Raw genomic sequence first — 20,989 nt, 5'->3', positions numbered from 1 at the left:
GTCAACAAAAGGTCTTTACGTTTTTAAGGTGTTTGGTGCATTAAAACCGCTGGAAGAAAGCGAGTTATTTAACATTTTTACCCCAATAGGCACAGAGTTAGAAATGAGATTTTAATTGACAAAAAAGTTGGTGGTCTTTTAAAACGCCTCTTATTTCGATGATTTTAACTTCTTCTCTCCCTTTCATCACAAGAATACACAAGTACATACATATGCATGTATTTTTATTTTTATATATTTTATTTGTAGTCATTTTCATATTCATGTTATAATTCAGTTTCTGTTAATTATTATGTTTGTCTTACGTGTCTCTCTGCATATGGTTTTTTGCATTAATGTTTTTTACATATGTACCAACTGTTGACTTTCGACTATTTTAATTTAACATTAACTTTATAATTATATTTATATTTTGCTTGTCATACTTCACATACAATAATTTTACTATATGTTTTATAAATATGTAAGTATGCTTTCAATAAGTATTTCTATATTCAAGCTTTTTTGGGCAATGCAAATTAGCTATGATATAAAAAAAACCATTGTGTTAAAATACATTTTTGTATGTATGAACGAATACGTCGCGTCAAAGCAAAACAAAAAATTAATAATAACTCAATAATTCACAAAAGCGGAAGAATGTTGGAAGGACTGGGTAAATTTCGTAAAAGTGGACGTATTGTAGTTTAATTAAGCACTTACTTTGAGTTTAACAAAAAAATATTATTAAGAATATTTAAAATAATTTATGGTTATGGTGTAACTGTTACGATATTTGTGAAAATAATTAAGCGTATTACTTTGCATTGCCCCATTTTGATAGAATACTGTTTACTTTGCTTTAAATCAATGTTTTTTTAATTACGTAAATTTTATTTGCCTAGTTGTTTATTATGTTCTAGTTAGTTTTTCAATTTGTTATTTTTGTTTTCGATCGTATTGAATACGCGTTTAATGTATCGGTGTAGCTGGTTGCTTCAAATATATGTTTGTATGTATCTGTTTATATTATTACGTTTTATATTTATTATATATTTTCTCAGTTGGCTAAGTTACTTTGCTATGTTATTTGTTCTTTATTTATAATTTTTTTTCTATATTGCACTTATTATTTTTTTTAATTTTGTTTTACTTTGTTGCATTGTATTTACTCTTAGTAGTGGATAGTACGAGTTTTCTATATATTTCTTAATTGTTTCTTTGTTTCAGTTGGCAAAGGTACATGAAAAATTTTTAATGCTGCTTTGGTGATAGAAAAGTAAGTGACTTTCGCAATTATTTGCACATGATAGCGCTTATAGTTAAGTAAATATGATGGTATTATGTTAGAACTGGTTCATACGAGGAGACTTCTGTTGCCGAAACTCGTAGTTTGTAGGAGGGGCTTTGGAGGGGCAACGAGAAGAGACGAATGACACCGAGTTACTCGGGCTCGGGCGGCACGTTTTGTGTACTTATTCGTAACAGTTCGCTGTTACGCAATTCGGCATTCATTTTCATTTTGAAATTTTTTCCATGGTTCACAACCATGTGCTCGGTGCGGAATTAATATTTACAATTAGTTGCTCATATGAATACAATGAGCAAGACAAAAGAGAAGTTGCCGATGACGAGCAACAAAAGTTTTCACGTCTGCACTCAGACTTCTTAGCTAGATATTAAAATGTATGCAAATAAATAATAGAAATTAAGTATATAACAGCAAGATTTTTTTAGTTTTTTTTTTAAATTATTTTTTGAAAGTTTTACATTTTTTCCTTTTTTATCATTTATTCTGTTTCGTCAGTAATTTTCCAATTTTTCTCTGAATCAATTATTAATTTTAGAGTAATAAGCGATTTGTTTTTTATTTGAAAAACTAATAATTAACTAAACTTGCTTCATTCCCTCAATTTTGTTTTAGAGTTTCATAGCTGAGCGTACAAAAATAAATGTGTTAAAATTTTTAGGTATGTGTGTACGAAATGTTTTTTAGTATATGTATGTAGTTTCTCACAAATGCGCACTGTTGTGTTAAAAATCCAAACAATCTTTTAAAACACTAAATAGAAATTATGTTATTTTACGGAAAATGTTTGATGTCCAGATTTAGCACAATACACAAACAGCAACCGATAATGTCGTTTTTGAGGTTTGTTCCAAATGATGTCGTCACTCTAATTGAAGAATCAAATTGGAATGATGTACAAAACACAAATGTAAAAAAATGCAATAAATTTAAAAAATGTGTTATTTACTGGAAGGTGGATTTTAAAACGTCAACTTTGGTTTGACAGTGTCCGTGGAATTTGTTTATAAAAAATAAAAGGGAAAATTGTTTTTTGATTTATTAAAAAAATCTGCTCCATTTGCCGCAATGAAAAATTATCGCTTAGTCAAACTTTATCTTTGGGGCAATTCAAAAGTTGTTTATTTTCCTTTATCACAGAAACGATAAAGAACCCGCTTTTGAAACTAATACACAACATTGCAATTTTTTCAAGAAGTGATATTAATTTTCTTTGATTTCCACCGTTACTTTTATTGCTGTTTAAAGCAAACCCAGAGTATCGAAAAAACGCAGTTTAATATTTCCCTATCGCTAATGTAAGGTACCTTTGTATAAATTTATTTATGTATGTATTTAATAATATTGACGCGATATGTTATCGTATAGAAATAGGGCGGAGTTTGTAAAACTTTTCGCTAAAATTGTTTGTGTGTTGCCAAAACAAACTAAAACTATTTCGAAGTAAATAAATTTACTGTTTTTTTTTTGTTTTTTTTTGTTTTTTCATTGAATGTGATTAACAAAAGTTTTTCGCAAAAAACGGAGCAACAAGTTTCAAATCATCTGACTTATATATGTATGTAGCATATTTAGAAATGTGTTAAATTCTGAAAATATAGAATTTTATTACTCAAAGGCAATCAATAGAAAACATACATAAAAAATATCATGTTTGCATACATTTCGGCGCGCAGAAGTTTTTCAAGCTTCAGGTTTTTCTCGATTTTTTTTAGATAATTGTCAAACATAGAAAGCGGCAATGACAATTGTTTACGATTTTCTCACTTTCATTGTTAATTATTTATATTGTTTCGATCAACACATTTTATCTACCTAATAATCTAATTATTTAACATTTTTCAATTGAGTTTCATTTGCATTACATTTTTATTGAATTTTTACAAATTTTCACTGCCTCAAACCACATATATTTGTATGTATGTATATGTTATATTTACTAGTATCGGTTGTTAAGATTTTTGTTTTGTTGTTTTGCTTTTCAGCGTGGCTATATGTTCAATCTACGCAATTACCGTTTAACTTAATTTTTTCTTATTACATATATTTGGTTGGTTCTTTTAGCATATACATATAACATATGAATTACTTGTGTATGTGCGTGTGTTAAGTTTTAGCACACAAATGTTGCTAACTTTGTTTTTTATCATTTGGAGCATTTTTAGTATTTATTTCCGCTTTTCAGAATGGCTTACTATGCTGCTAGGCTCATTAATTACTATTATTTTTTGCTAACACTTCATTATGATGCCGTTTTTATTTTTGAATTTTACAAGCGCTTAGAAAGCTTTCAATCTTTTGTGATATCTCTACATAGTCATAACCTGTATAACTCCCTCACCAAGTACACGAAAACAACTAATAGAAATATTAATGAACTGCGCTCACAATATACATAACATACACTGCGTTCGTTAAAATGCCAAATCTATTAAACTGATTATGGTTTTATGCATTGAAACTAAATTTGGAGTAATGAAATAAAAATAAAAATATATATACATATACAATTTTTATGCTATCATGCCATAGCATTATCCCTGAACCATTGCAAATTCTTTGCAGAGCGTTGCAATGCCTAAGATGCTGTATCATACCTGAATCAGTGCAAATATATAAGTACATACATATATATAAATTATATACATATATATATAATGTAGAAATACATTTGCGCCACCCGCTTATGTGCGAAGTAATGGTTTTGTTCTGTTTTTAGTACTTATTTTTTGTAATTCTATTTTTCTTTATTTATTTATATGTTATCAATAATGTTGCTATGTTGTACATAAAATTATATAATTAAATGTGTATGCAAGTAGTTGTTGTATTTATTTTGAGTCTTTGGTTTTAAATTATACATATTCTGTTTTGATGCATTTTTGACGTTTGAAGATACAGTTTTCCATACGTCGCACACGCTTGTTAGCTGTGTTTATGTCGGTTTTTGTTATTTTATTATCATATTATTGATTAGCATTAACTTATTTTGTTTTACTTTTTCTTTAAAACCTAAAATTCATAACCGCTAAACGGCGGTTTTTAGTTAAACAGGTTTTTGATTAGATAACATACATTATAATTTTTGGTTTGTTGCGTTTCAATTCAACTGCCCAATAGTGTTTCTTTGCATAACATTTAATAGTTTTTTGTTGCGGTTTGGTTTTTATTCTATATAGGCATATAAATGTGTAATGTAGGTGCTGACGCAACATACACAATGGTTCTAAATGGTTGTTTTCTGTCTCAGCTAAAATATTTGCACATGGATATATGCATGTATATACATATACACGCATAAGTGTGGTTGTCTATGCATACATTTTTATTATGTTCAATAACATAGCTATAGCTTTTAAAACACTTTCATTATGTTATATTATATAATGATATTTGTTTTGCTGGAACCGTTTTCTTGAGAATTTTGTATAATACACAATGCTTCGTATATAAAATTAAATATATTTTTTGCATTATTTGTTTTTTATCTTTATCTTTTTACCTTTTAATATTATTTTTACTATTTTTTTCATGCAAACTTATTGAGTTATTTGCAGTTCACAAACTTTATTTAAACTATTAATAACATTGTTATTATTGGCATTACAATTTGCTATCCGTGATACTATTTCGTTTCGCTGTCTCCAATTAAAGGACAATATACAAATGTAATTTTTACAATACATACCAAATTTTAAAATAATTTTGATTACATTTTACAACAAAAAGTTATAAAAGACTTTGCAAGCGAGGAAAATTGAAAGTTTATATTTAATTTTATTTATTGTACTTAGAATATACAAAATAAACTAGGTAAAAACTGTTAGCCCGTATTTTATAAATACACCAAAAGATAACAAACAATTGATAATATCATTTTAATACTTTTTTTTAAATTCAACTCATTTTATATTTGTGCGTATTTACATTAAAATATATGTAGTTGAAAAAATACATTGCGCTGCCAGCTATTCCACTGTAAAGTAATTACTTACTTTTAATTAAAAAGCAAATTGTAGATAAAAACAACAAATAAACGCAAAAAACGCTGCGGATTAAATAATGCTTTTAAATAATAAACGAGGCAGAAGCCGTCCCTAACAATTCTCAAATAAACATTTTTCACACAATATTTGACAAAATTGCATATCTTTGATTTCAAAGTTGAACAAATTTAGTACTTGCAGGCTTTTAAACTGATTGACGGAGAGTGTTTCGCCATGGCACGAAATAAAAGCATAAAATACATATAAATTCGACTGTTTGCAACACTCTTCGTTTATTTATGCGTAAACTTATGGGGCAACAAATAATTATTTTGTTGAATTTTGACACGCGTTTCGAGATTTACAATGTTACGATAAGAAAGAGTAGTAAATGTTCGAGATAAGCAGTTTATTTCACCAAATTTCGTTCGTCACGTTTGCAGTTGTACACTATATTCTTGCAATACAAGTTGTTGTAATAAATTGAGAATACTAATGAAAAAAATTCTACTGGTTCATATGGCTTTTAAAGCAATGGAAATACTTATAATTAAAAACAAATAATAATAATAAGCTAAACTAAATTCATCTTTGCAATTTTAAGAACTAAAATTATAAATTAAATTGTTCAACTAATATGTAGGTATTTCAAATGCATTTACATAACAATTATTATCTACTCATTTATGCATGTTTTTGTGTGTTACTATGTGCGTACGTTTTTAAACTCATTTTGACTAGATTGATGAATGATACTTAACATTCGATGTTTTATAGAATTGAAAACAACATCAATTAACAATAATAAGTAAAACAAAATAATTACATTAACTAAAATGCATTTCGTTGAATGTTTATCAACACATAAGCATGAACGTAACCAATATTATAATGCAAGGCAAGCAGCTTATGCTCATTATTTGTTAGCGAATTCTCAATACGTCGTTATACATGCATTCATACATATACATACATATATACATTTAAGTACAAAATATACATATATATATACAGATATGAATGTATGGATGTATAAAAACAAACTTGCACTAAAAACATGTGGCTAATTGCGAATTTTTATATTTATCTGAAAAAATATATGATTATCTATTTAATTTTTATTTCAACCACCGTTGGCCAATTCAATTCAATTGAAATGAAGACGTTTTATAAAAAAAAAAAAATTTATGGAATTAGAACGCGTTTTCATTAATAATTTTAAAATTATTCGTCATCGAAAATCGTTTATGAACATTGGAAAAAATAGACCTCTCCTTTTGTTGAAACAAAAAAATATATAAATTCAAAGCATAACATTTTTATTAATACTCTCTACAAAATGTTTCAAGAGCATAACAGGTTACACAAAATTTTGTAGATTAAATTTATGGAAATAAAAAATATTTGACGTTAGTAATTCGATTGGAAAATGTGATCTCTTTTTTGCTTCCTTTAATTTAAGCAATATTTAAATAATACACAATCTACACATTAGCAGTAATGCTAGTATGTATCCATTAGCCAATGAGCATGAAAAACCGCAACAATTTTTAAAATCTTTGGTGGAAGCTTAAGTGGTTTCAGTTGGCTAAACGAAAAGTGCTTCTTTTTGCTAATGCTTAAGCTGTGACTTTATTCTTAAAAAGGAAGTATTTTATTTACAATCCTTTGATGGCCAGTAATTTTAAAAATAATACAATGTTAGTATCACGCTTTATATTCAATGATGTCTAAACACAAGTTAGCAAATTGTTAATATTTTTTTTTTGTTTGTTATCAGTTATTTCCTGGTTATTTGTTTTCATATTTTCTACATACCACTGTTTCCTGCACGTTATTGTATTGTTTTTGTTATTTTCAACCAAATGTCCTAAGGTTATTGGTTATTAGATTTAATTATTTGCCTAACGAATACTACGAGTAGAGTTTGTTGCGTTAACAATATAAGCATATTTGTTTTTCATTTTACTTCACTTTTCGCGAATTTCAATTTTAAAAATCGTAGCTGCACATTAATTAACAGCATAAACAATATAGCACACAGGTATTCACACATATACATTTTTCTCATGCAATCCATGTCGTCATAAATTAAAAATAATTAAAGTAAAAAAATAAATAAATTTGTTCCAACTGGCGGCCCTTTGTGTGACATTCTGTGTACATGTGTGTATGTTCGAGTGTATACGTACACATTATAAAAAAAGAACAAACACAATAGTAGTAGTAGTTTTCGTCGCTTTCTTGAATTTGCAAGAGTTTTGCATTGTTTCTTAGCTTTTTCCCATAAAAGTTTAACCCTTCGGGCGCGTGCCCATTAAAAAACCGACTTAAAATACTTTACGCTCTGGTCCAAATTTCGGATTGACAAATGAGAATCCAGCAAATTCATCTTGGTTAATGCAGCGTATAACATCGTTGGGAACCGGTGTGAGTACTGGTTCCTCTTTCGTGAACTCTGTGTCGAAATTGGTGGCATCCCGAGGATTTTTCTATTTTAGTGAGATATAAACAAAAACAAATTGCAATTATAAAAAAAATTTTAGAATATTTTTCAATTGTTGTATACCATTTTTGGTCTAAAAGGTGGTTTAATATTACGCTTTTCTAGTTCATCCCAATCTAATTTACCGAAAAATGGATGTCTACGTATCTCGTTCTCATCGCCAGAGCACCCCAGACGGGTTTCGGGGTTTTTCGTTAGGAATCCTTGGAAAAAAATTTATAAAAAAAAATATAAAAATATAATCCAGCTATTTTGCTCAATTAATACCTTTTAAAATGGATACAGCTTCTCTAGACAACCAAACCGGATACAATACGTCGTCGTGCATAATTGAATCGAATAATTCATCCTCGTTGTCAGCCTCGAACGGTGGTTGACCGGCCATCATTTCGTACATGAGCACACCGAGCGCCCACCAATCGACGGACGCTCCATATTCTTGCTCTTTTAGTATCTCAGGCGCGATATAATCGGGAGTGCCACAAAATGTGGTTGTTAAAACACCATTCATAATACCCTCCTACATATGAAAGGTTATATAAAATTAATTGTTTGCAACAATTATTACAATAATTATATAATTCAAATGAATATCGGACGTTAGTGAAACTGGAATTCAAGCGAATTACCTTGCACATGCCGAAATCGGCCAGTTTGCAGTGCCCCTCCTGATCTAAAAGGATATTATCCAGTTTTAAATCGCGATAAATAACACCATGGGAGTGTAAAAATTGGAGAGCCAACGTTACTTCAGCGGCATAGAAAGCAGCACGAGCGGCCTCGAAGCGGCGTGCCTTCTGTATTTGAAACATCAAATCACCACCATTCACATACTCCATAACGAAGAATAGACGATCCTGAAAACGCAATAAAATATCGAATGTGTATAAATATATAATATTAGTAAAATATATAAGTCACTAAGACTAAACTTTCAAAGGACAACAGAAAAAATGCTAGTGCAATTATTAAAGCCGCCTTTTATTCGCAGCCTCCCTTCTGAAAAGCTCATTGGAACGGCTGCTTTTGATATTATAATAAAAAAAAAACATGAAAATATATATGCAGGAAATATGCAGATAGAATACCTTAACCTTGTGAAGTACGTATTATAGTAAATTTTTAAAATTATCCAAAGAGATGGGTTCTATTTAATATATTGATTAAATTAAACTGAACCACCTCTTTTTACAGATTTTAAACCGAACCGTGAACAAAATCGATGGCCGTGGTTCAGAGATACTCATAAATCAGTTCTCGAACTGGTAAGAGTATTTTCTGTGTGGTTCGAACCATTGAATTTGTAGTGCTTTGCAGCCCTTATTATAATATAAATATCTTTGGAAACTGTTTCTTTATACGTAAAACGATTTTTGTTTTGTGTATATATTCATTTCGTTCTCTTACAGATAAATTATGCTTTCGAACATAGTCACATTATTTTTTGCCTAATATTTAAAATTTTTTTGTAGTTAGCAAATACTTATTAAAAGCCCGGGGATTTTCAGGTACGCACCTTAGTCTGAAAACAGGAGTGTAATGCTGTCAAAAATGGATGATTGGCGGCCAATGCCAGTATACGTTTCTCCGTCATTGTGCAATCAACATCGTCGTCTTGTATAATGGCATCTTTTTTCAACACCTTAATCGCATAAATCTCTTCGGTGTCCTTTTTTTCGGCCAGCATTACTTTGCCGAATGAGCCTTTACCCAATACCTTGATGAAATTAAAATCCGACAATGAAGTCTTTCCTGGACGAGAATCAAAATATTGCCCTGTAATGGCGCTGAGTCCGGTCATGGCAGTCGAAGCGCTTGAAACCGAACGTTCCGATATCATCGAACTTCGTGTGGAAGTGCTGCTTTCCGTACCCTGATCGCTACGATCGCTCAAACTATAATTATCATCACCGCCTGGTTGATTTAAATACTGCAAAAAAAAAAAAAAAAAAAGTATTATTTATAAATATTTGTGTGCAACTAGAATGCATCACAGACCTTGGAACGGCGTGGTTGCCCCTGCTTATCCGGCGAAATGCCCAACGAACTGAGTATTTCGGCCATTTCTTTTGTATTTATGCCACAGGTATTGGCCACATTCTTTTGGCAGCGCTTATGCACATTCATATTACATTGGGTACACTGTAGACCCTGCTTAATCAGACCATACAAGAGTGAACCGCAGTGATCGCAAAAAGTAAAACGTTTATAATTATGCATTAAAAAGCGATGCGGCACATTCACATTGAAACGTTGACCAGCTGGTGCCATTTCCATGGTGTTTTGCTGTAGAAGTCATCAAGAAAATGCGTTAGTGATAAGATTGCTGTGTATTTAGAAAATCGGATGGAATTTTATTAATTACCTCTTCGCGCATGCCTGGACATTTGGTGACCACGGAGCTATGGCATCTCTTATGTACAACACAGGTGCACACTAAAATGGTGAATGCAATAAAAATATATATAGTAATAACTTTAAAGAAAATGCTTAATGTATAGGTTAAATTGGAGGAGATATGATGACAAAACTATATTGTACATTTATGAGTAGTTGTTATCGGACACTTTTTGTACATATTACACACATTTTGCTATTTATAGTAATTAATCGATTCGATTACAAAAACACGCAAATAGGCTGCTTTATTCTCTTTTCGAAAGGCATTTTACAAAGCCTCCATAGGTAAACATAAATTTGGAATGCTTTCAATTTATTATTATGAAATATTAGTATTATTTTTGATAGTAATTACAAAATGTGAAAGTTTTTGGTTTTTTTTAGCAAAAATTCAATTAATAATTTCATTAAAATATATATTTTTTATGCTTAGTTTTTATTAATATTGTGATTTCCAATTTACAGCCTAGTTGGGTTCTTTTAACACTTTTATTTTAATATGTGTGCTGATGTAGTAGATAAAAACAATTTTCAAGTAATATTGTTAATTTGTTTTGTGCTAAGTTTATTTTCCATTTGTGGCTTGATAAATTGCAACCGTTATATATGGTAAAACAACCATTATACATTTAAAACACAAAATTTACCACTTATATGCAAAAATGTGTGAGCTGCATTATTACTGCACATAAGTATATGTATGTATTTTGTTAGTAAAAACGAGCGAAAATTTAAAACTATAAAATGCAAACACTTAACTTTGCAAAATGATGTGTAAACAATTCGGTTCTATAATATCTATATGTAAGTATATACATTTTATTAATTGTATCAAAAAGGACTTGAAAAGCAACGCACTATGAACTACTGTTGTCAGTGATAAAAGGAGTATGCTTGCTTAAAAAACACGATGCATTAAAAATAATGCCATTCCTGCTTTCCAACTCAATTCTAACAGGCAAAAATGTATACAGCTTTCCAAAACTTTTCTGAGGTACAGTTGAGGTTAGGTACAGAGGTCGATCCTAAAAGGAGTCTCCCTTGGATAGCTTAGAACGTTATGTTATGTAGCAATGCCTTATAAAACATTTAACTGCATAACGTTTCATATAACAGTAATATCGGCTCTGAGACATGACTCTTTTGCAATGAACAAAATAGAGCATACCTGCAGGCGCATAACATTTTTTTACTATTGTACATATTTTCCTATAACAACACAATAATTTAATTGTATAAAATTTCAATTTCAATAAATTTTACAGTAAATGACATTGTTTAAGACGTTATTTTCTTATCAAGTTATCAATAAACAAGCACAAATTAAGCTATATGATTTTATGTCTGTATTTAATTAGAAATAAAAATGTGTGTACATACTATATATATAAAAAAATGTGATTATATGAATAGGACACGACATTAAAGCAATTTTATTATGTTTGTAGAATAAATTAATTTTATAAAACAAAGCAATATGCATTTACATAATAATAGAAACGTTTATAAGAAACATCAATGAAAGTGCAACTAAAATACATGTAATAAATGAAAATAAATATACATAGAGACAGGGGTAGATGAAGCCATTGGGATCTAATAAATAAATGGTGGTTTATCATTTGTTTTCTTAGTTGATTGGCACGTTTGGTTGTTTGATTGACTGTTGGTTAATGATTAAATTGATTGAATGCAAAACTACACCGACTATAGCAACAACAACAATATGCCTAGACAACAGTGCAGGTCACTCAGCAGGTGGATCAAAAAACAAAAGTGTCAACAGGAAAATAGTAAGAGTTGCAAAAATGCAAAAGCAATAACAGGTGAAATTTACAATTTATGTGCGTATGTATGTACATATATACAAATAATAATAAGTAGAAAGCAACGGATTTTTATATAGCTAGCTTGAGCAGCGAACAATGAAAATCAACACCATCAACATTCAATTTGAGTAGAGTGGCCTAAAATATTATGCATGTAAAGGATATGTAGTATTTATGTAGGAATATGGGCATGAGATGTTTGTGTAATAGCTGATTGTTATGCTTGAATGTAGCAAACACATACATACGTACATATTTAGTTATCAACTAGAAATGCAAGGCAACTTTTATTTATCTATTTTTTTTGTAAATACGTGTTTATAAGTGAATTTAAGTATTTATTGCTTGTATGTATGTTCATATTTGTGTGTGACGATGTAAGATGTAAGTTCTATGTGAGAATTTTTTCGAGACTCAACGAATGATTCCTTTTGGTTATTTTTGTTTAAAGTTTGGAAAACGAGTACAAATGCAATTACGAGTACGAATACCGGGTATGTAGTTGTTGTTGTTGCTGCATGTGAACACATACCTTGACATTGATAGCCTTGTTTACCAATTCCCCTGCAAAGGCAAAAAATTTCCGTAGCTTGTATATATGTGAATATAGATTAATATTAAGAGATGATGTACAAAAATAAAAAAAAAAAAACTGATCAAATAGATAAAATGAGCCATAAACGCAAAACCCGCAGTATTAAATCAGAAGTGAAAGTAAATACTGAAAAAATATATATGTATATCAATTAAGCAGTTCATATTTCCCGTAATTAAAAATAAGGTACAAATTATTACTCTGCAACCGGATGAAAAAATGAAAAAGCAGAGAATGAACTATTATATGTCACTAGAAGCGAAACTCATAAATTTGTATATCTGCTCCAAAGTACACCCAAATGCATATATAAATGTTCTCACCAAACAAATAAAACATAAAACATTTAATATAAGAATACCAACTAAAATATAAATGTAATTATTCAAAGTATTTCCTAATTTTACCCAAAATACATTCTAACATACTAAATAGTTGTGAAAAGAGGATAATAAAAAATATTAAAGGTAAAGTGATCAAATTAAATTATCAATGATACTTCAATAACCAAAATGTGAAAAGTAAGAGCAATATAGTTATTCACTGGTATGAATATACAAATAAAAAGGTATGAGAGTTGTAGCAGGATGATTGTGTGATTTTGAATATTTCGATTTTATTTTTATCAAGCTAAGCATATACACTTACCAAATAAATTCGCGGCAATGTGAACAAAAAGTCGGCTGTCGCAGAAAAGTTGCCATAAATTTATGTCCATTTACCTAATAAATATATGTATATATACAAATAATTTAATTTATTTTAGCTGAACAATTAAATTTTCAACTTCGTAATTAGTGAATCTTTCTTTACAACAACTATAAAAAATAAAACTAATAACACTTCTATCTTGTTCACTGATGATCTAACCTGATGAACACGTCGCCTCATTGCACCGCGTCGACGATTGAATCCAGCGCGTTCTTTGAATTCCTTGTTTTGGGTGACCGCCTGAACCACTTCAGCCACATCTTTATTCGAATCTATTATTATATCTATTAAAATAGTAATAATTAATTAAATAAATTGGCAAAATACATACCAACTCGGTCCTTCAATTCGATTATAATATGTAGTTTACCCTGTGGCTCTAAGTTCACCTGTAATGTAAATATAGTTAAACTAAATAAGAAAAGATAGTTGCACGCATAATAATGCTTACCCATAGATCAAGCACACCTGCTTCATTTTGCATAATATCTTCGAAAGGTATTTGGCAATTGGCAACAAAGTCATCAGGTGGAAGTGCTGCATCGTGAAATACCGTCAAGTTAATGTTCTTTGCATTAGTCACATCGTGTATGAATTGTTCATTCCATATCGGATCAAATGTTTTCGGCCGCGTTGTCGAGCGATCTAACAAAAATTCAAAATATAAAATTGATGTTTTAATTGTAGGTTAAAATCAAACAATTTATTAAAAAAAAAAAAAATATTTCTTTCATTGTTTTTAACTACTACTTTTTCGTTCTGCTTTTTTTTTTTTATTTCAATTGCGATTTATATTACGATTATATATTATATAATGACTAAGAGATAATAATTTCTTTTTCAGAGCACTAAAACTTAATGCAGAAAAAAATATAATAAATATTGCGGGTTAAATATGTAACTTAAATAAAAAATCCACAACAAATGCTTGTAGAAACTAAATTACTATATTACTCTTACCAAAATGATTATCATCAACATCAATGGAAATATAAGGATCGATTGGTTGATCATCTGCTAATTTTCCAAATGTCAAATTGTGGCGCTTTTGAAAGTCGGTTGGTCGCAAACCGATCGCCTCACACACTTTTAGTTGTAATTTTCCAGTAAACATCGCGTGTGTAATATTAATTCAAATGCTTCAGTAAGGATAAATGGACTGTAGAAGATTTATGCGTTAGTGAGGGAACGGTGTTGATGTCGAAACGAAAATTTTGGGATTCTGCTCACTTTGACTAGAAGACGCGTTTGTTCACTTCCAAAATGATTTGGTTAAATTTTTTTTAAATATAACGCATATTTCGTCATAAATTAATACGTAGTATGGATTTTGAAATTGGTCACTCTTGCAACTGATTATGCGATTGTACAGATGACTATAGCTGAGACGGAAATCCAATGTGTGCTCGAACAGCTTTCTATATAAACACACACACGCACACTTGCAATAATATTTAGCTGTTAACGTGTAAATTAGTGGGCGCGTGCGCCTTTGGGTACACGATCAACAATGTTTATTCAACGTTTTTCGGTCTGCAAAATTTACTAAATTATACTATTTTCCTGAAATGAATGCTTTTAACTACTTTTTTGTTGCGGTAAATGTTTCGCTTTTACTTTATTATGCACTTTTTGCTTATTCACTTTAAATAGTAGTCCTGTTAACTTCCAAAAACATTAAATTTTTAAAAATTATTTTATTTTTCTATTGTGTGCGTGTGTGTGTAATTCAACTAATTACACATTTATGTTTATGCCTCTGCAGCTGATGATACTGTCGTCGTTGTTGCTTTAGTTCGTTTGTGCTATTGTTGCGCACTTCGCCCATTTAATGTCAATTCAAGTTCGCCTTTCGCAACACTTCTCGTATAAATATTTTAATAATTTTTTTTTCTGTTATGTAGTTATGAATGAATTAAATCATGGTGTTTTGATACACAATTATTGTTGCTGTAGTTCGAATTTGCTAAAAGACATATGTACATACATATTAATTAGTGAACTGTTGGGTTTTAGCATATTCCTCTCTCTGTGCATAAATCTGAAGTGACTTTTTTTAATAAAAAAATTAACTTCCGTTTAATGGATTTTTCGCTACTGTGTTTTTGTTATTGCATTTTTGATTTTAATATTGTTAATTGTAATTCTTTCTTGAGTCTGGGACCTATTTGCTAAAGAACTAAATTCCAATGTATATTGTTTATAGATATGTGTGTACATGTGTTCCTTCGTTCTTTTGTAGCCAGATTTGCTATACTTAGTATTTCTCAGTCTCTACATTTTATCATATACTTTGGTGTCTTGTTTGTTGGCCTTATTTTTGCTCTTGATAACTTGATTGACTGAGAACTAGATATTCATGTAGCAAGTTTTCTTTCTGGTTTATTAGCTGCCTTCTAAAAGTTTTGACGTTCTTCTTCTTTGGTGTTTCTATTGTTGGTATATTAGAAAGCAATAGGTAGCATAGTGAAAAAAGAACGGAAGGAATTATACTCGTACTTCCAATTCCCCATCCTATTTACGCGCGTAGTGATTTACTCACACATTCCCTTACTCAATATTTATTATCATATTGATAGTTTGCACATTTGAAACAAATCCCACAGTAATAAATGGTACTATACTAGTTTAAATAATTTAATTTTTCAACTTCACGGTTTCATCTATTTTTCTTCCACTAATAATATTTAAATATTTTCCTATACACACATTAAACATTTTTTCACATTAAATATATTTTTTGTGAGTGTTTTTTAAATTTTAAGTAAATTTCAAGTTTTGGAAGTATGAAATTATATTATCATCTCATCTTACTCTTATTTTCTCAACATCTCTTATTTAGCTCACTTCTGCTGCCTTTTCACACAAATACAAATTCCAGCGCAAATTTTATAATTCGCAATGGAAGACTTTTCCAACGGAGAACTTTTTCTTCTTATTATTTGCACAAAGAGAGGGGTATACACGATATGAGGAAAATGGGTACAGAAAGAAGCAGAAAATGGCAAATATCTTGATAAAATTTGTCTAAAAATTTTCACATTTTCAACACAACTATCAGCACAATTCATTCAAAAGTTTATTACCTCATTGGTATTTCACTTAATGAGGGACTTGTGCTTATTTTTGTATATATTAGTTTCTATGACACTCTACAAACTTAATTTTGAATATGAAATACACAAATTTTCTTCACATCTATGGATTTTGGATTTTCAACGAATGTGTAGTAAAGCACAATGAATGGAATTGATATTTCCATTGAATTGGAGCTTATAACAGGTATGCATGTGGAGCTTTCTATGCAACAAACATCTGTTTACCTGTATTAATTGAATGCTGCCACATTGCATATCGAAAAATGTATATTATTATTTCAACATCTCGACTACATAATTAATATTTAATTTATTTACCATATCTCATTATGTAAATATAGATATGATGAGCAACTTTAAGTACCACCCATTTTAAATGAATTTAAATATTTATTTAATATCATTCTAAAGCATAATGTAACGAGGTATGATTTTATGGGTCATTACTTGCACAAGAGGAAACCAAATTTTGTTATACGGACTCTGTCGGACATATGTAATGCGGTCCACATTCTGCTTCTGCAAATACATCCCTGTGGTTTGTTGATTTTTTAGTGGAATTTGTGTCGGCTTTTGGTAAATTTCAACGTAGACATTTTCTGTTCTACTCTCAAGAATTAATAAAAGTTCAAATATAATTACAAAAATGAGTAAGCCCTTTAAACATTAAATTATTGCTGATGTTAATTTTTTTCCTTATACTCACTAAATCAGGTGCGGAAACAAAGAGTGGGAGCAGTAATCTCGTTTCGACCGTGATTTCCTGTATACTGAGTTTGGTGATATTTGCAACTATGCGCTTTTACTCCAGTTGGATCACAGCTACTCAAATGAATACAATCGTTGGGGGCTTCATTGGTTCGTGGCTTTTTGTCTTTGCCCTAACGGCTGTTTCGAATATGGAAATGCTTGTATTTGGTAATGATTTTCAAGCAAAATTTATACCAGAAATTGTTACTTGCCTTACTTTGGCGACTGTTGCATCCGGTGTGGTTCATCGTGTTTGTGCTACTACTTGGTATGTATTCACGCTAATTATTATATGACAAACATTTATATTATTAAAATTTCAGTGTTTTCTTCTGCATCTGTGCTTTATATTTTGTAAATCGCATTTCAAATAAATACCACAACAAAGGCTCAATTGCAACGGATCAAATTCCCATTCGACGTGGTGGAGGCAAGAAAAACAAATAAGTGTTGGCCACAAATCCCAGAATAATTCGAAATATTATGCAATGATTTATAAATGTATAAATTTGTGTATATGAGCAATGATTTTATCACCCTACTCCAACTGTGCGCAAATCCAGATACATATTTTTAATCCGAAATGAATTATCTTATTTATCGATTGCTCTTTAGCTCTGTATTTAAATAAATATATATAAAAAAGACATTCATGGACATATAGAATCTTTTATTTAGGAAATCACGTATTCTACTTTGTGTAATCAGCTGCTTCTAATGGAATATGACTTAACTTATATTCAATTAGTTGTAGCGGCAGAATTGTGCCGCGTTGACAGTCCTTTGCTGGATAAAAAAATCCGAATCCGTTCCGGTTAAGTAAACCCCACTGCCGTGGGAACGGTATATACAATTAGAATGACGGTTTATTTCGTTAGGCAACGGCAAATCCTCGAGGGTCTCCCTGTCATAAAAACGCCCAAATATTTAAAAACTGTTCGAAGCAACTGATCTCTCAGAGAACCCTGCATTGCCCGGAAAATATCGCTCGACCAAGCATCTAAGAAAGGTGTAGCTGGATTTAAATGTATACATATATCCCTTAAATATGGTGTTGCTCATACTGCTTAAGTTTCATTATATAATTACTTTTACCTCTTTCTGGTGTTTAATAAATGATAACAAATTTATTTTGTAATATTATTTTTTTCTTGTAATTTTATAATTAAGTTTATTAAGTATTTTTTAATTTTACTTTTCATTAATTTAATTAAGTATGTATGTATATCCTGCACTTATTAGTATGCCAGCATCTTTTAATAATCGTTTAGTTTACTCTCGTTAATACTTAGTATACTTAATAGTTTTTTTTATTTCAGTTTTAAGACCATTCAAATTTTTGTTTATTTTCTTCGTATTTGAATGCTCGAATTTTATTAACAATATTTGTATTAATATTATTCTTTCTGCGTTTCGTTTTTTAGCAGTTAATGCATATTTTGTTTATTTATTTGTTTACATATTTTGAATTTTGAATATATGTATTAAGATTTGTGAATTATTTAATTTAATATTATTATGTATTAGCATAATTTTCGTTAAATTTTCTTTTGTCATGTGTTTTCTCCTGTGACATTCAATTACAATACTAAAAACACTAACCACTACATCTAAATACAATCGCCACAATCTGATTTAGTCAAATTTCCTTCGGCTTCAATCTGCTTTTAATGTTTGTGTAATTTATTTTTTTTTTATATCTGCATTAAATTACACACCACTTGAGAATATTTCTCCATAACGACCAGTGCTCAGCTTTTCACATCAAGCCCATTGGAGGTACTTCTCCAAGCAAGTGTTGAATATGTCTGTCTAATGTATTGGACTTACCAATTCATATTTCTTATTTTATATAATCTAATTTAAAATTTATTTTTTTTTCTTATAGATTTACAAACTAACAATATTCTATTTATGCAAAATACATCAATCAATTATATTGAAATAACTAAAAGTAATTATTGGTTCTTACTCATATGTGTATGAGTATTAATGTGTATATATTTTTCAATTTTATATTTTTGTGTTATAGTGCTATAAATATTGTTGTCTCATCGTATGCGCAATTTAACTTTTAATTTGCTTTGTATACTTTTGGTTGTGGCTTGTCAGGAGGCACATCCACAGCAAATGCCTATATTTGTTTAGGTAATTCGTAAGTACATATATTTATTCATGTATGCATGTATGTATTTACATATATTCATAAACATATTCGAATATATAAATGCAATAATATCCTTTTATCAATTTTTATGCAGCTACATAAGCATATTATTACGCTCGCCTTAATCTTTATAGTCATCAATTAACAATTCGAAGAAGTTATAAATATCTATGCACTTCGTCCAAGTTGCCGCAATTATAAATTAAATTCAATAAGTGTTTTAATAAAAAATATATTGTGTACATCTGCGTATGCATTTTATACATTTATTATATTACATATTCTTAAAATACACATACAAACATTTTAACACTCAATTTGTTTTATAATTACTATAAGTAAGTGTTTTTAATACTTTACATTTTTACAGCTGATTTCTTTAATTATTAAAACACGACTTATAAACGGTTACCACATCCACGCTACTACTTTTTAGGTAGTGTTTCCACGAGGCGGTTAGCATCAAATCGAGCCTTAGTCCAAAAAAAAAAAATAACTAAAAAAATTTAAAAATCAAAAAACACTGTAAAATAAAATGCATATTATAAAATTAAGTAAAAAGTAGAAAACAATTATTTAATTCAATTCAAGTATTAAGAAAACATATGCCATTTTTTAAACAATAAACAACAAAATCGACTTTTTAATTGTATTTATGTACTTTGTTACACCTGTCAATAATGAAAATATAATAAAATTTAGCTTACCATTCAGAGTACCAAACGCCCACACAGAAATGTTGAGATGATGAAAAAAATATATTACGCAATTATGACGAATCAATTTCATACATCTCCCTAACCACACTAGACATATAGTATCATATCATTATCATCATAGTTAAAAAAAATAATTATTTTTAAGAAATATAGTGCAGCACAGAGATTCATTTACATATTTCAACATTAGTGCAGATCTTTCAGTGACATCCTCTTTTACTCACTCCGCGCCATGTTCAGAGAAGAATTTATTTAATATTTTAAAGAATTATTCTGATTGTAAAAAAAGAGTTTTTACCCCAACAATTTGTTGCATTCAACGAGCGAACAAAAACCGTTGTTATTGTCCGTCAAAGAAGCAACGCAGAAAGCATAAATCTAGTTAGACATTACTTTCAAAATATCAATAAAAAATACAAATATGGGTTGGTTCCAATTACGAGTGTAGACTTCTATCTGCTAACTCTTCGTACAGCAAACGGATCAGACTTCATTCGTTGTTTGTTCCGTAAACGAATGACATACAGCGGCTGCTGCGCGCTATCATAAATCCATATGTACATACAAAAAAGTATTTACAACACACACGCACTTATATGGATTTATGTACATATTTTAATGTATTCGAGTTATAATTTTATTTTGGTGCACATACATGTGTATCGTATAACGGGAGTTGTCTTTTTTGGTAGCTATTTGGGTATGTATGTATGTCTGTAGAGCTTGAGTGTAAGAAAATTAGTTTTTTTTACACATAAGTATGTAGTTTATTGTGTTAAGATTTTACACGCCATTTTCTCAATAACTAATCAAACGTACTTTTAAATGTATATAAATATTCGTGTTTTTTTTTTTGTTTTGTATTTTGTATTTTGCATTTAATCATTTAATTTTATTGTGTATTACAATACATGTAGTTTATGTATGTAAGTTAATATGT

The 20,989-nt window shown here is 29.6% G+C and overlaps 2 protein-coding genes across 6 annotated transcripts; one reads left to right on the top strand and one right to left on the bottom strand.

Annotated features, from left to right (window-relative positions):
• Positions 1 to 207: 207 nt before the first annotated feature.
• On the bottom strand, positions 208 to 17,202 carry LOC126763005 (protein kinase C). Of its 5 annotated transcripts, XM_050480189.1 has the most exons (15): positions 16,402 to 16,559; positions 14,546 to 15,281; positions 14,276 to 14,474; positions 13,767 to 13,960; positions 13,647 to 13,704; positions 13,475 to 13,587; positions 13,253 to 13,326; positions 12,542 to 12,573; positions 10,146 to 10,216; positions 9,779 to 10,066; positions 9,297 to 9,710; positions 8,410 to 8,637; positions 8,048 to 8,300; positions 7,844 to 7,983; positions 208 to 7,766 (listed from the first exon to the last, which is right to left on the bottom strand). In XM_050480189.1, exons 3-15 carry the CDS (start codon positions 14,427 to 14,429, stop codon positions 7,605 to 7,607), a joined length of 2,181 nt encoding a protein of 726 aa, XP_050336146.1. In that variant the 5' UTR covers positions 14,430 to 14,474; positions 14,546 to 15,281; positions 16,402 to 16,559; the 3' UTR covers positions 208 to 7,604. The 5 variants fall into 5 exon arrangements, with proteins under 5 accessions (XP_050336146.1, XP_050336129.1, XP_050336120.1 ...); XM_050480172.1 differs by lacking the exon at positions 16,402 to 16,559 and adding an exon at positions 17,120 to 17,202 and having other exon boundaries at positions 14,276 to 15,281; XM_050480163.1 differs by having other exon boundaries at positions 14,276 to 15,281.
• Positions 16,950 to 17,820, top strand: LOC126763110 (protein KRTCAP2 homolog). The gene is made up of 3 exons (XM_050480335.1): positions 16,950 to 17,063; positions 17,128 to 17,431; positions 17,487 to 17,820. Exons 1-3 carry the CDS (start codon positions 17,060 to 17,062, stop codon positions 17,608 to 17,610), a joined length of 432 nt encoding a protein of 143 aa, XP_050336292.1. The 5' UTR covers positions 16,950 to 17,059; the 3' UTR covers positions 17,611 to 17,820.
• The last annotated feature ends 3,169 nt before the right edge of the window (positions 17,821 to 20,989 follow it).

Source organism: Bactrocera neohumeralis, chromosome 2, assembly GCF_024586455.1.
Source record: "Bactrocera neohumeralis isolate Rockhampton chromosome 2, APGP_CSIRO_Bneo_wtdbg2-racon-allhic-juicebox.fasta_v2, whole genome shotgun sequence".
Lineage (NCBI taxonomy): Eukaryota > Metazoa > Arthropoda > Insecta > Diptera > Tephritidae > Bactrocera > Bactrocera neohumeralis.
The sequence above is the reverse complement of the archived record's forward strand: the minus strand, read 5'-3'. Positions and strand labels throughout refer to the sequence as shown.

Coding starts and splice junctions, on each gene's coding strand:
- LOC126763005 (XM_050480172.1), bottom strand. CDS start 14,429: ATGTTTACTGGAAAATTACAACTAAAAGTGTGTGAGGCGATCGGTTTG. Junction 10,217..12,541: donor ACAAGGCTATCAATGTCAAG/GTATGTGTTCAC, acceptor TCACCATTTTAG/TGTGCACCTGTGTTGTACAT. Junction 7,984..8,047: donor AGCTGTATCCATTTTAAAAG/GTATTAATTGAG, acceptor TTTTTTTCCAAG/GATTCCTAACGAAAAACCCC.
- LOC126763110 (XM_050480335.1), top strand. Junction 17,432..17,486: donor CGTGTTTGTGCTACTACTTG/GTATGTATTCAC, acceptor TTAAAATTTCAG/TGTTTTCTTCTGCATCTGTG.